Genomic DNA, 13,861 nt, shown 5'->3' on the forward strand with positions numbered 1-13,861 from the left:
GCTACTCCAGTCTAGCTGGGTAAAGCAGCCTGTGGCTTTGCAAGAGCATGAGGAGTAACCAGAACAAGCAGCTACCTCAGCTGGAGCCATACCAAGCTTGGTAGCGTTCAACAATGCTGCAAGACCACATCAGCAGCCTGGGAAGAACAGAAGGACAAGAAGGTCCAGATTCTTCTCCCACTTCAGCCTTCACAAACCAGTCTTGCCCCAGAAGAGGCATTACAAACCCCACACCTGGTGAAGTGTTGTAAGAGACCACTGAAACTTCATCTGGGGTTTATTATTTTTATATACAGAAAACATGGTACCAATCCAGTACATCTTCAGCCCAGCTTGGTAGCCAGTTCCTTAGCCTTTGCTTTTTCAAGCTTAGCAATGCGAGCCACTGATTTTGGACCCAAGACGTTACCACCCCAGTGACGACGGATCTGCAAAGAAAGAACAGGTTAGATGTCCCATACAATCTCTTAATACATCATTCAGTCCGCTTGCTCAATTCCAGTCCTTGCTGCACAAGGGGAAGAGCTCCCTCAACTACAAAGTCCCACAGAGTCAAGCAGGGAACTACATTTCAGAGCAGAGATACAAGAGGTTAAAATTTTTCCCCATGAATGGTGCTGGATTTTGCTATCACTTAACTTCTGAATTTAGGGGATGAGCTGAGCCTGGCTGAAGCTGTTGCCTTAGCTCCATCCTAGCCCTGCACTAGCTCCATTTACTCCTAACTTGATGACAGTGTTCACAATTTAGCCCACACTCTGGTAAAGAATCTGGATACACTGTAAACAAATATTGGTACAACACCCCCAACAGGCTCAAATCTGATGTCACTATGTCTGAAATAATCTGCATTTCACTGGGAAGATTTTGGGGAGGGTAACAGTATAAATTAAGAGGCTGGAAGCATGGAGAATCTTACCTCATCATATCTGTCATTGTAGTTGGTCTTGACAGCCTCCACCAGCTTTGCAAGGGCTCCCTTATCCTCCCTGTTGGTGATAAGTTTTAATTCCTTTAGAGCCTCAATTTAACATTTTCCATACATCTTTCACCTCAGGATTTAGGTGCTCGTAGTGGCAATGTGATTTTTCAAGTTAAGCATCATACGCAAAGGGTTAACCACCCCAATCATCAGTGCTTTAGGAGCATGCACTGCTCAGATTAAAATTAACAGTTCAATCTACACACTTTAGAATAGCCATCCATTTTGGTAAACTAAAATAATCAGGATCCAATAGAGCTCTTCTTACAGAGGTAGTATTTTATTTAGTGTTACTACTTGAAACTAGAGAGACTCAAGTATAGTTCTCTGCTTACAAGCAGTTGCTTTCTCCACTACAGGGAATCGAGGCTGCACACAGAATACTTACGGGTTAACTTGGGTGAAAGCAACAGAGGTGCAAGTTTTCCTGTGGACCAGTCGGCCCAGTCTGGCTTTGCCCTTGATGATGCAGTACGGCACTCCCATCTTGCGGCACAGAGCTGGCAAGAAGACCACCAGCTGAAAAGAAAGGGACCGTGCTGTATAACTGAGGGCAAACATGTTCTTATTCTGCGAATCAGCCTGGGCTGTGGCAATTGCTCAGTGTTAAAAAGCTCCTTTTGCTCTTCATTGTTGATTCAGGTGAAGAAATTCATACATCATTGCAAGGGCCAAGCCTCCTTGTAACTATGAACATGCATAAGCATTCTAGTTCTGGTAAATAAGAGTTTTTATGCTTAATTTTTTCACACAATAAACTTAGCCTAAAATGCATTTTCACCCCAAGCCCAGTTCTGACCTCAGCTTAAGTTACACCAGTAAGATGTACCAGTGAGCACACTTACCTCAATGGGGTCTACATCGTGGGCAATAACGACAAGCTGAGCTTTCTTGTTCTCTACCAGAGTTGTGACAGTGTTAATACCTGAAAAACAAGTTAAAAGTAGGCTTTGATTCCGCTCAGTCTGTGTTCAGAGCTTTCATTTAAGCCTCATGCAACCAGCTCAGATTCCACACAGTGCAGCTTCATTATCAACAGTATAAAAACTCTTCACATCCATTCAGTAGCAAAGAGATAATATTCCATGGACAATGTGCTAAAGCTCAGGGTTAAAAAGCTCGTCTATTTTGCTCTTCACTTTGAGCTCAGGTGAAGAAATTCATACATCATTGCAATAGCTTGTCCAATCCTGTGTGGCTGGAGCAGAGCACCAACTCTTGAGTTTTCTACCTAAATACCACACTCCCTTATATGCAAACAGCCAAGTCCACGTACAAAATTACCTGCTCGGAGGACCGGTGGTCGCTTAGTTGGAGCATCTCCCTTTCCTGCAGCTTTCTGCTCAGCACGAGCCAGTAGCCTCTGCTTCTTCTCTTGCTTATTTTCTGGCCTGTATTTGTGCGCCAGCTTCAGGAGCTGTGTAGCTGGAAGAGAACATCTACTGGTTAGTTAGTTTCATGAACTGAAAAAAATCTTGAGCATTACTTTTAGAAAGACTGCAGTGCATCAGCGATCTTGGTGGTTGTCATCACGTGTATTTAGACTGCAAGGTTGGCATCATTTGCACAGTGCAAGGGCAGAGGTAGCAGGGTGCCTGCAGAGCTCGTATTCAATGGCTGTGGACTCTCACAGCAATTACAGTGAAAGGTGGTAAACTTTCTCCTTTAAAGCAAGCAGCATAGACACTGTCACCTGGAAAAGCCTATTTACTTGTTCACAGAAGACCCTGAAGTCTTCTCTTCCCGTTTCAGTGTCAGCCTGCAAGAGCCTGCGCTCATACAGACTTCTTGAATGATCTGTTTACACAGTTGAAAGAATCTTCCATGTTCTACATCAAGCTGGAAGAAGCGACTCCGATGGAAACATACAGTTAAGATAATCCTGGGTTTAGGTCATTAGATAGGAAATTAGGTATTTTCTATCCCTATCAAGAATTAAGGCAGCAAATTCAGACAGCAGCTTGCTGCTGACATCTCCCCAGTCACTATTAAAGCCTGAAAGGCTTCCAAAGATACTCTCCAGCTTACCCTTATTGTCTTATTTTCCTTTATTTCCTTCGCTGATACATATCCCAATAACGACCCAAGCCAAGACAATTTTTGGGGCACATCCTTACCTGTCTGGCGATCCAAGGCCTGAGTGAACTGGTTAATGGCAGGAGGCACCTTCAAGCGTTTGTAGAGAATGGACCTCTGGCGCTGCAGCCTGATGTAGCGTGGCCATTTCACAAAACGTGTGAGATCACGCTTCGGCTGGATATCCTGTCCTGAAAATACAGGCTTTAATTCAAAGCTGTTCCTCACCCCCAGAGCAGCAGCGTGGAACGGGCAGGAGTGCATCAGTGATCTTGGTGGTGATATGTCAGCACTATCACTCAGATAGCAAATATTCTTTCACATCATCTGCACACCATACAAAAACGGCACTACAGAAATCTGAATTGATTTACCACGCCATGTGCAAAAGCACGAGATTCATCACAACAGAATCACATAAGGCATCTTTTTAATATAGAAAATTGAGCAAATTGTCTATAGCCACCTTCATACATCTAACAAAGGACAGCTCTTAATTGCAAGGCAACTGCCTTCATCACTCTTCACACGATAGCTTTATTACACCACCCTTCTATTTACAATTTAGACATCTGTCTCTAAACCAAAAAACCCTTGAACAAGTATCCCAAGTTTCTACTTACTCACCAATGCCAAAGTTCTTGGGCCTCTTCTCAAAGAGGGGGTTGACAACCTTCTTGGCCTCCTGCTTCTTGACTACAGCAGGGGCTGGTGCCACCTTCTTGCCCTTGGCCTTCTTTCCTTTCGGCTGCAAGTAAGAAATACACTCTTTCCATCTTTTGCCTCTCATATTTGTGTACTTCAAAGAGCTTTCAGTCCCACTTGCAAATGCATTTTCCCAGGCATTGCCCCAGCCTAGCGGCCTCGTTCTCCTAGAGAGAGCAAGTCCTTCGCTTTGACGTAGAAAGGTTTATAAACCTCCTGGAGAAAGACACGGTTTGATATCGCGTCCTTCTCTCCTCGGCGGGTATGGAACCGCTCAAGAGGCAGCTGGCGCTCCCCAAAACCCACCGCGGTTACCGGACACCGAGCCCGGGCCGAGATTCGCCCTACACTGGGAAAAACGCAGCGGCCTGGCCGAGCTGCCCCGCTCCCGCAGCCCGAGCCGGGAGAAGCCCCGGTCGCTGGGCCGGGCGGCGCGGCGCTACCGGCGCCTAGGCCCAGATTCGGCCTCCCCCGGAATCATCGCCGGTCACGGCAAACCGGGCACGAAACACCCCTCCACCACCCCCTCAGGCTTCCGAGCACCCGCGCGGCTCTCCATGCCGGGCCGCCGCGCAGCGATGGGGATGGATGGCGGCGGATGACCCCAACCCCGCCCGGGTCCCGCTGCCACTCACCATCTTGGACTAAGGAAGAGAAAGAGGCAGCAATGCATGCCGGGAAATATCTATGGGGCGCAACGTCTCGCGAGAGGACGGCGGGGCGGGGCTTGAGGGGGCGGGGCCGGGCGCGCGGGCAGCCATGGCGCAGCAGCGGGTGTTGCCGCAAAGCAAGGAGACGCTGCTGCAGTCCTACAACAAGCGCCTCAAGGACGATGTCAAGTCCATACTGGACAACTTCACCGAAATCATCAAGACGGCCAAGGTTGGCCTGGGCTGTAGCCGAGCCCTGGGTGGGGGTTTTCCCCAGGGGCGACTTTGAGGGGGGACTGGGGCCCCTGAGGGGAGAGACGGCGGCCCTGAGGGGAGAAAAAAGCCCTTGAGGTGTGAGGGGAGAACAAGGGCCCTGAGGGGAGAGAGGGTGGCTCTGAGAGCGGAGCCCCTGAGGGGAGAAGGAGCCGCCATGAGGGGAGGGCAGGGGCTGACAGGGCGGATATTTCTCCCCTGAGACCAGCTGTGAGGGAATGAAGAGGGTTTATTCCCTCAGTTCTCCCCGGCTGCTGCTGGCCTCCCTGCCTCCCAACTGTGGGCAGCAAAGCGATGTTGCTGAACTGGGGAGAACCAAATGGGAATGGTAGTAAAGATGATCTGGGGGTGTCTAGTCCAGAGGCCAGCCCAAGGATTCCACATGTGGATTGAACTGAAATGCGATGCTTTATAATGCAGTAATCATGTATCATGATTCTAATATGTAAAGGTGGATGTGTATACTTTTTTCTTTAGATTGAGGATGAAACTCAAGTATCTCGAGCAACTCAGGGTGAACAAGATAACTATGAGATGCACGTCCGAGCTGCAAACATCGTGAGTAGCGCTCTGTGGTTCAAATCTGCAGGCAGCACTTCATTTGGGAGCTGTTGGGCTCATTACTGCATCTAGGGCAGTCTTTGTAACACTCACAAGGAGTAACTTGGGATTTAGGGTGGCTGTTGGGTAAATTCCTTCACTAGGGGGAAAGCCTGGGTAGCCTGGCTTGTGAGCTACAGGCTTCTGTCAGAATCCTCATGTAATATGGGAGTTTCTGCTTTATTCAAGGCTTCTGCTGAAGGAGCAGCTTGGGAGATCTTGTTTAAGACTTGGAGCAAAGTACTGTTTAGATATGCTACGTGCTATATGATTTTTCTCCCTACTACAAGGTCCGAGCTGGTGAGTCCCTGATGAAACTTGTGTCTGACCTGAAGCAGTTCTTGATCCTCAATGATTTCCCCTCTGTGAACGAAGCTATCAACCAGCGCAACCAGCAGCTGAGAAGCTTGCAGGAGGAATGTGACAAGAAGCTGATTGCACTACGTGATGAGATCTCCATTGACCTGTACGAGCTAGAAGAAGAATATTACTCTTCCAGGTACAAATAAGGCAGCAGATTTCTGCCTTATGAGTCCAACTCTTTTGGGGTGGTTAGTCCAGACAAACTAGTAGTCCTTAGAGTGTAGGTCTTGAGAATGTTCCCAGCAAAACTTCACTGCTGTTTTTAATTGGGTCAAACTCTTTTTCTATAACTAAAGCCACTGCCTTTTTTTTGTAGATACCCTACAGGGTATAAATGCCATAGTGAAAGAGGTATTCACAGCATCCAGCTCTAGGTGCCTGCTTTAGTTCGGTAGGTTCGACAGATAATTTGTTTTAGCTTCCTTTGTAAAAGGAGATCAGGCTGCTTGAGGGTGTAGGCTTCTCTCTGACTGTCCCTCTGGAGAAGCCTCTCTCTTTCCCTGGAGAAACTAACTTGCTGAGCTGGATCCTCACGTTAGATGAGATCACATCTTCGTGGGGAGTTCTTTCACAAGTGACCATGTAACACCTTGTGCCTTCACCCTTGTGGTTCACTGTCCCCAGCTGCCTGGAGTCCTGCTGGGGGGCATGTTTGAAATTAGCAAAAAAGAGACGCTCAGTTTCATTGAATTCTGAAGCATTGTCATAGGATTTTCTATGGAAGACTTATTACTGATTTGTTTGTGGGATTTTTAATATTTTTTTAAAAGACTCATAGGAAACAGACTTCAGAGAATTCAGACACTTTATTTTTTAATTTTATTTTCTGCACTCCAGCACTTCTAGTTGATGATGCAGTAAATGAAAGCAGGAGAAAACAAACGAGAACCTGATTATTTTGGCTGCACTATCCCAGCTAAGTGAAGTCAGTGCAATAGTGCTATGACTTTTAAACAAAACTAAAATTTTCAAAATTTTATTTAAAATCTTAATGACCAGATTTTCTATTTTTGCTTTTCCCTTCTTTCTAAAAATGCTGAATGTCTATAGCCTCATCTGAGTCAACTAAACCCCTAATGGCTCAATATCTTTGGAAGTTAGGCCATTATCTATGGGTAATTTACACTTTTCAAGAGTAAAAAGATATTGATGTAGCTTAGGAATTGCTGCAACATAGGAAGACAACTTGAGGTACAGATTTAGGGTTGTTTTTCAAACTTTACACAATTTTTTGGGAGGTGGCAAGGGATCCTAGGAATATCTCGGGAATGAAGAGGGGTGGTCACAAACCCAAGCACCAGCCCGTGCCTTGGTAGCTCAGGGGTGCGCCCATGACTTAGGCTGCATACAGCACAGCGATGAGCTGCATCCACTGTGATGCAGCATGAGCTGATAGTGCCTCACCTGTGCCAGACGTGCTCCTCCCGTGCTGTCACCAGCCTGTGACCGCTCTGGCAGTAGCTTTAACTTCTGGACTAAGAGGTTCTAACTGTGCTGGCGTGGTCTGTTCACCTGGTGCCATGTAGAGTAACCTTTTGTAACAGAGCTGGCACTTAAGCGTGACCATTGGCGTACACCAAATGGATTTGCCTTTGGGCAAAGAGTCATCGCAAGGGGAGGAAACTTGGCAACTCTGCAGAGCTGTGATCCCTCCACTGAAGCCTCATGTCATGTAGCACTTGATCCCTTCCTGTGCTTTTTCCTGTCTTTTTCTGCACCAAAGAAATTGCATGTGTGTGTAAATATAGAAACAGTGATTTATTCAGCCCTTTTATAATGAGAGCACTAAGATATTTTTAATGAAAGCTTATTGTCTAATGTGGGAAAAAGGGTGTATGTTATGTCACATAGTCGCAGAGTGATAATCGTGTTTAAATGGCTGTAAATGCAATAGCTGCTTTGCACACAAATGGACGTTCTGTGCTGACCTGGGAGCCCAGCTGGGGTCACCTCTCTGCACCATCCATTACTTTCTCACAGGGCTTGATCCTGCAGGGTTTATCAAGAGGTGCACAGTCCAACGTAACTAACAGGCGTAAGGTCAGGTTTCGTTGCCAGGTTTTTTACGTGGATGTGGGGGTTTTGATGAGACCTGAAAGCAGGACTGTGACACTAAAGCTGAATAGATTGTTCTGAAGGAACCTTTGCTTTCAGTCCCTGTGTTCAGGTAGTTTCCTAGAGCTGTTCCTCTGCACACAGACCTGGCCACCTGCCCCAAGGGGAGCGGGGAGGTCCCTTCCCAGCAATGACAAACCCGCAGTCAAAGGGCAGAGCAGCAGGCTGGGCATTGCTGCTGTGGGCTGGGCAGCAGCTGCATGTTCACCCTGACTTCTGAGGAGTGTTAGGTGAGAGGCAAAGCTTAGACTTTTGGGCCTGTTCTAACTGGAGCAGCAGGAGAAACACTTATGCTTCTCATGCAGATAAAATGTTGGCACCTGCCAAAATGTGGTGGATGCTCTGGCCAGGTTCTTCTTGAAAACAACGGCCTGAGGTCTGAGACTGACAGATGACTCATAGTTCTGGTTCAGCCCTGAAGGTCTTTGCTGATTGAACCCGTCCTAACGGTGTGTTGGGGACTGTAGGGAAGGGCATCCAAGGGATTTTACAAAGGCCTCAGATATAAAACCTGTATCTGTTTTACTTCTATGGCAAAACCAGCCAGAAGAGAGCTCAGAAGTAGACGCTTGCAAGTAGTGCTTTGTGTGCTTATTCCCCAAAGCAGTAACTCCAACTCCAGCTTGCCTTCTCTCATCCTAACCCCAAAACTTGTGTTTTTGTTCCATCGCTCCCTTCTCTGAGATCACAGGAGCTGTCTTGAGTGTGGGGTTAAATCTCAACATGTTTCATGTTTGTGCAATTTGAAGTGTCTCGTATCTATGCACTTAAAATACTCCCCAAAGCATCGATTCAAGTCCATACATCAAAAATGTAAATAAAGCTGCAACAACAAAATCACTTGACCCATTGGGTTTGTTTTACTTTGAACGCAAGCTGCTTTCTGCTCCAGCGCTCACTTTGTCTTGGGTGTCTCTGTGCACAGCTCCTTCCTCTCTTTGGAATTTATTTCGGTTTTGTTCCCTTTTCTTTCATAATTTTTAGTTTTGGCCCTTCCACATTATGTTTTCCTCAGAGCACAGGCAAGAATGAGCCAGTTGTTTAAAAGCATGACTTTCCCATGCTGCTGGTTCATCCAGCTCTACAGTGGTCAAATCCACCAAGCTGCTTTTAGAACAGCTCGGGTTCTGCTGAAAATGGTAGGAGCCATTAGTATGTTATAATCAGGCTGGGGAGCTTCAGTAGGAAAACCCATATGTTCTGTGGAGCAGTTTATTGAAAGGGCAAGGGTGCAAAGAGGTTTCTTCTTTATCCTCACAGGGGCAGGATTTCTATTTATTTTTTTATCTCACATAGGTTGTGATCTAATTCAAAGTAGAATAATTCTGGATGAGATCCTTGCCTCACTCAAATCAGTAGCAGAACTCCCATCTTTGGGGTGCCAACTTCAGCCCAGATCTCTTTGGGGACTCAGAGCATCTGGATGAGAATTGAGCCCCCGTTTCAGTCTGTAGCAATAGTTCTGTCCCTGAAATTCCCCTGATCCATGACGTTCAAGACCAGCCCTTAAGGGTATCTTAGGGAAGCCCAGTCTCACAAGACTTCTGATGAATTTGTGATCACAGACCTTACCTCCATGATTGGTTTTTTGCCATTTTCTTAATGCTTTGCTTCTGTCTTGCTTCTCCCAACCTCTCCCTCCCTCCTGCCCCGGCTGTCTCTCCTTCCTGGGGTTGTTTGTTCTGGAAAGCTACAGTCTGTGTGACAGCAATGATCTGCCGCTGTGCGAAGCCTACTGGAGACAAGACTTTGCCACGCTCTCCCCCGAAAGCCTCTCCATGCCTCTGACAGCTGCCGCAGCAGAGCAGAGCGTCGCCACCTCCCAGAGCTCAACCCCGTCGCACCCCCACGTCAACGGGCACGGGGCAGGCCCCGTGGAGCACTCCTGAAGAGGATCCTCTGCTGCCAAAGCTGTTCCTCCTGGCTGCTGGATGTCTTCCACCTGCTGTATCGAGCGTCTCCCGCTGCCAGAGGGCACTGGAGCTGTGGTGAACAGGTTTCTGCCCACTGGGTGGCCCCGGTGCTTTCTCCACCCTGGGACGTTGCCATGAGTGTTCCTCACCCTTAAGAGAACACGATAAGTAAATAACAAAGCTGATTGTTCTAACAAATTAGAGTTAGGTTTGCTTTTACGTGGTAGTTATGTGTAGAGTTTGTTAGAAATCCAGTTTGTTTCCATGTGGAAGCTGTAGGAAGAGAAAAAAACAACCCAGCAACCACAAATAGAGCATTCCTGCAGATTTTTTTTCTGTTAAAATGTGAAGAATGACTCACATGAGAAGTACTTCACCAGGTTATGTCAGGTCAGCATTGAGTTTGTTGTACTTTAATCAGGTCAGTCATGGTTGTTTGGGTCTGTCTTTTTAAAGTTTATTTCAGTTGTTTTTATTTACCAAACATTCACTTTTCTCCAGACATTGGAAACAAAGTATTTCTATCAGCAAGTTCCATCTGGAATGTTGGGACTTGAACTTTTGTGGGATAAACTCGAGCCAAATGTGGGGGCAGTGAGTGTTTGGAGGTTTTTACACCACTTGCCAAGCTTACTGACGTTCTGGATGCTTTAAAGCTCTCTCAGGATGGCATCTGACAACCTCCGTTCTACTGCACTAGAGTAAGAAGCTTGTAGTAGTATTTACACTGTCAGAGCACTTCACAAACTTGAACTTCATGCTCATAGTTGTTTGAAAGAGGCTCCCAGGAGCCCCTTATCCATGAGCAGTTTGGAAAACCAAGGAATCGGACTGAGGTATTGATGGTGCCACTTGCTCAAGGCTGCAGACAGAAGCTCTTCAGTTAATCTGCTTCCTTTTCCAGTGTTTACACAGAAACTTTCTGCTCACACAGCCTGAGCCAACACCAACCTGGCATTTCTTTTGGCTCCTGATTTCACCTGATAAGTCTGGAGGTGACTGGGCTGCAGGGAGGGACACTCGGTTACTCGCAGTTTCCTTCCAAAGCAGCACATTCGGTGCTTCTGCCCGTTCCCTTTGCAGTTGTTCCAGGTGTTGTGGGCACCGCGGAGCCGCCCGTGCATTTTGGCGGCTGCGCTGAACTTCTCTGGTGTTCTGCTGTAGCATCGCCTTCCTTAGAATGTGAATTTTGCCATAACTTTTGTTCCATTGTTCTTCCATTCCATTTCTTTTTGTAATTAAGTGGTTTAATAAAACTAACTCCTTTGTGTAATTGTTCGAGCGTGTGTTTTCAGCCACAAGGCTTCGTGACAACCTGATGGTGTTGAGTGTGCAGTGGGACAAGTGTTCCCCACCGCTCCGAAGGAAAAGCCCTGCTCTGTGCCCAGAGAGCGCCGGTACCGGGACATCCGCTGGTACCGGGACACCCGCCGGTTCCGGGACACCCGCCGGTACCGGGACCCCCGCCGGGCACCGCGCACCCCGGCCAGGCGGGACTCTGGCAGCTACAGACCGAACCGGTTACGTGTCTGTCTCCTCCGACCCCGTCATCAAAAATCGGGGTTTGGGAGCTCCAGATCGGAGCCCGACCGGGCCGGAGCGAACCGGGGCACAGCCTGCGAGTGGTGGCCGGGGAAGCGGGGGCAGCGGGGCGACCCGAGCGCCTCCCGTCTGGCTGGGTCACCCGCGGCGATACCGGCGGCGGCTCTTGGCGCCGGTTCCTGCCGCCTCGCACTGCGATGCCGTCGCTTCCGGCGCGGCGCGCCGACGCCACTTCCCGGCGGAGGGCCGCATGAGGGGGATGCCGCCGTCCTCCCGGTGCGCTGGGGCGGGAGCGGCGCGACTGCGGGCCAGCCGGGGCTGCGCGGCCTGTCCGCGCTGAGCCGGGGCCACCGCGGGGCGAGCATGGCCAGCCTGGCCGCGCAGGACTCCTACCTGCAGGGCTTGGCCAGGAGGGTCTGCGCGCAGCACGGCCCGGAGCCGCGGAAGAGAAAATTCGGTAACGGAACGATCGTGTCTCGGCCTGTGTCCCCCCGGGGCCGGTTTGGGGGAGTCCGCGCTTGGGGCGGGTTTGCCCGGGCGATTGATGTTGTGTCGTTTTTTAAGAAAAAATAAACAATTTCTTCAGAAATACGGGACTCGGAGCAGTTCTGCTCACGTGGTGATCGGATGTGGGGGAGCTGAAGTGTGCAAGAGTGTTTGGCTCTATTTAAATAAATCCTAAGCGATGGAATTTTTGAAGACTGAGATGTGCTGTTGCAATGCTGGAACTTTGTTCTTCAGAAATAACTGCATGTTGTGTGATTCGGTTCTGCCTTCCAGTGTCGACGCCAGGCCAGCCCGAGGATGCTGGCAGACAGCTCAAGAAGAAGAAGAGAAAGAAGCCCAGGAAGCAAGCTGAGAAGACAAATGTTCCTTCAGCCAAACAAGCTGCCTCTAACACCAATAAACCTCCCCCAGGACAGAAATCAGCTCCTCAGGCCAGCAAATCATCTCCACAGGGCGCTACACAGAGCAGAAATGAGAGCTCGGTCACAGGTAAGAACACCAGCCTTCCCGTTACCTGAGCTGAGGTGGCTGCGTTTGAGTTGCGTCACACATACAGAGTTTGGAAAGCTTTTCAGAAGTTCAGCTGAATTGAAAACGTCTTTGCTTATTCCACGTGCCCTAAAAACTTGTGCATATGGATGTAAATTTGTAATGTCGCCACTGGGTGGCTCTCTGGACCAGGAGCATTTAGTCTGATCACAGATTTTTATCTATTTTCCTCCTCTCTTTTTCAGGGAGCAAAAGTGAACTTGGTTCCCCTTCTTTTTCCGCAATGAATCTCTTACGTGAGAGACTACACGAGAAGATTAAAAAAGCTTCTGGACAAGTATGAGAACTCTTCATATGTATCTATATGTGTGTTTATACCGTATAAATTCTCCCTATGCTCCCAGGGAATGTAGGATCCTCCAAGGCTCAGGGTTTGCGCTAATTCCGTCTCCTCAGGAAGCGCCTGTGGGTATTGCTGGAGATGTGTGTGTTCTGTGGGCTGGGAAAATTGTGAGAAAAGACCTGATTTGGAGGAGAGCCTGCCCCTGGGGATTTTTAGGAAAAAGATAAACACTAAAAGCCTGAATGGGGACATGGCTATGGAGTGTTAAATGAGAGTAAAGCGTTTTAAATGCTTTTTTGTGTTTAGTATCTCTAAAAGCTGAACCCCCAGCTTCTTGTCACAAGTGGTGTATTTCTTAGGAGAAGTTTGGTATCGGGAACTTGAGGACATCCCACTCTTAATTCTGCTTTATCCCTTTAAAGCTTCTGATTCATGTCTCTCCTTTTTAGGACGATGCTAAAGAATTACCCCCTGCAGTCCTGGAGAGGAGGCAGCGCAGGAAGTACGAGAGAGAGAGAAAGAAGCGCCGAAGAAAGGAGTTGAAGATGAAGGCAAAAATGGAGAAAAAAGAACCTGAGGAGGTACCGGTGGAGCCAGAAAGCAAAAAGGAGGAGAGCACGTCTGAGATTGTCTATAACAGGGTTGAGGTCCATGGAGAGAACGAGTTGAGCAAGATCCAGAAGAAGAAAGAGAAGAGGAAAGCGGTGAAAGGCAACATCACTCCTCTGACAGGCAGGAACTACAAGCAGCTGCTGAGCAGGCTGGAGACCAGGAAGAATAAACTGGAGGAGCTCAAGGATAAGGACCAGCAGAAAGCTCAGGAGATGGAGAACAAGATGAAGTGGACAAATGTTCTCTACAAGGCAGAAGGCGTAAAGATCCGCGATGACGAGGAGCGTCTGAAAGAAGCCCTGAAGCGTAAGGAGAAGCGTAAAGCACAACGCCAGAGGCAGTGGGAGAAGCGGACGGAAAAAGTGGTGGAAAGGATGCAGCAGCGGCAGGAAAAGCGCCGCAAGAACATCCAGAAGAAGAAGAAGGACAAGATGGAGAAGAAGAAAGCAAGGGCCAGGAAGAAAGGCCGGGTTCTGCCGGAGGACTTGAAAAAAGCTGGTTTAACGTGAGAGCGCAGCAGCTGCTCCAGGGAAAGGACGTTCTGCTGGGGTGGGGTGGGGGGGGTCTGTTTAATAATTTTTAAAAAGTTTGATAAGTGTGTGTTAATTAAATTTCCTATCGCAAAGAAACGCCCTCTGGCTGATTTATTGTAATATGACCCTGCCGGGGTGGGTAGGTGGGGCCTCGAGGA

At 48.3% G+C, this 13,861-nt stretch overlaps 3 protein-coding genes and 4 non-coding genes across 9 annotated transcripts in view; 2 read left to right on the forward strand and 5 right to left on the reverse strand.

The window, feature by feature from the left end:
* Nucleotides 1–259: 259 nt before the first annotated feature.
* RPL7A (ribosomal protein L7a) overlaps nt 260–13,861 on the reverse strand; it is an 80,664-nt gene continuing 67,062 nt past the window's right edge. Inside the window, exons 1-8 of one of the 2 annotated variants that reach the window (XM_065035723.1) lie at nt 4,399–4,460; nt 3,686–3,806; nt 3,100–3,249; nt 2,267–2,407; nt 1,828–1,907; nt 1,371–1,501; nt 920–989; nt 260–428 (exon numbers count right to left, since the gene is read on the reverse strand). In XM_065035723.1, coding sequence (XP_064891795.1) covers nt 324–428; nt 920–989; nt 1,371–1,501; nt 1,828–1,907; nt 2,267–2,407; nt 3,100–3,249; nt 3,686–3,806; nt 4,399–4,401 — 801 coding nt within the window. In that variant the 5' untranslated portion in view covers nt 4,402–4,460 and the 3' untranslated portion in view covers nt 260–323. Of the gene's footprint in view, nt 429–919; nt 990–1,370; nt 1,502–1,827; nt 1,908–2,266; nt 2,408–3,099; nt 3,250–3,685; nt 3,807–4,398; nt 4,461–13,861 lie in introns of those variants that run through there. The other variant, XM_065035724.1, reaches the window with a different exon arrangement.
* Nucleotides 1,578–1,650, reverse strand: LOC135575876 (small nucleolar RNA SNORD36). Its single transcript, XR_010467242.1, has one exon. It is a non-coding gene; the product is annotated as a small nucleolar RNA SNORD36 (small nucleolar RNA).
* Nucleotides 2,082–2,158, reverse strand: LOC135575883 (small nucleolar RNA SNORD36). Its single transcript, XR_010467249.1, has one exon. It is a non-coding gene; the product is annotated as a small nucleolar RNA SNORD36 (small nucleolar RNA).
* LOC135575885 (small nucleolar RNA SNORD24) lies at nt 2,486–2,549 on the reverse strand. The gene has a single exon (XR_010467251.1). It is a non-coding gene; the product is annotated as a small nucleolar RNA SNORD24 (small nucleolar RNA).
* LOC135575884 (small nucleolar RNA SNORD24) lies at nt 3,318–3,390 on the reverse strand. Its single transcript, XR_010467250.1, has one exon. It is a non-coding gene; the product is annotated as a small nucleolar RNA SNORD24 (small nucleolar RNA).
* Nucleotides 4,471–10,950, forward strand: MED22 (mediator complex subunit 22). Of its 2 annotated transcripts, none has more exons than XM_005512917.3 (4): nt 4,471–4,645; nt 5,164–5,244; nt 5,577–5,785; nt 9,455–10,950. In XM_005512917.3, the coding sequence occupies exons 1-4, from the start codon at nt 4,523–4,525 to the stop codon at nt 9,651–9,653; spliced, it is 612 nt and encodes a 203-aa protein (XP_005512974.3). In that variant the 5' UTR covers nt 4,471–4,522; the 3' UTR covers nt 9,654–10,950. The 2 variants fall into 2 exon arrangements, with proteins under 2 accessions (XP_005512974.3, XP_064891797.1); XM_065035725.1 differs by having other exon boundaries at nt 9,461–10,950.
* Nucleotides 11,428–13,799, forward strand: SURF6 (surfeit 6). The gene is made up of 4 exons (XM_005512878.2): nt 11,428–11,676; nt 12,000–12,215; nt 12,461–12,552; nt 13,008–13,799. The coding sequence occupies exons 1-4, from the start codon at nt 11,583–11,585 to the stop codon at nt 13,677–13,679; spliced, it is 1,074 nt and encodes a 357-aa protein (XP_005512935.2). The 5' UTR covers nt 11,428–11,582; the 3' UTR covers nt 13,680–13,799.

This window comes from Columba livia, chromosome 19, assembly GCF_036013475.1.
Source record: "Columba livia isolate bColLiv1 breed racing homer chromosome 19, bColLiv1.pat.W.v2, whole genome shotgun sequence".
In the NCBI taxonomy this organism is placed as follows: domain Eukaryota; kingdom Metazoa; phylum Chordata; class Aves; order Columbiformes; family Columbidae; genus Columba; species Columba livia.

Bases quoted from the DNA above. Each gene is read 5' to 3' on its own strand.
- MED22 (XM_005512917.3), top strand. From the start codon at position 4,523: ATGGCGCAGCAGCGGGTGTTGCCGCAAAGCAAGGAGACGCTGCTGCAG. The intron at 4,646-5,163 runs GTTGGCCTGGGC...TTTTTTCTTTAG, and splicing joins AAATCATCAAGACGGCCAAG to ATTGAGGATGAAACTCAAGT. The intron at 5,245-5,576 runs GTGAGTAGCGCT...CCCTACTACAAG, and splicing joins ACGTCCGAGCTGCAAACATC to GTCCGAGCTGGTGAGTCCCT.
- SURF6 (XM_005512878.2), top strand. From the start codon at position 11,583: ATGGCCAGCCTGGCCGCGCAGGACTCCTACCTGCAGGGCTTGGCCAGG. The intron at 11,677-11,999 runs GTAACGGAACGA...TCTGCCTTCCAG, and splicing joins GCCGCGGAAGAGAAAATTCG to TGTCGACGCCAGGCCAGCCC. The intron at 12,553-13,007 runs GTATGAGAACTC...TCTCCTTTTTAG, and splicing joins TTAAAAAAGCTTCTGGACAA to GACGATGCTAAAGAATTACC.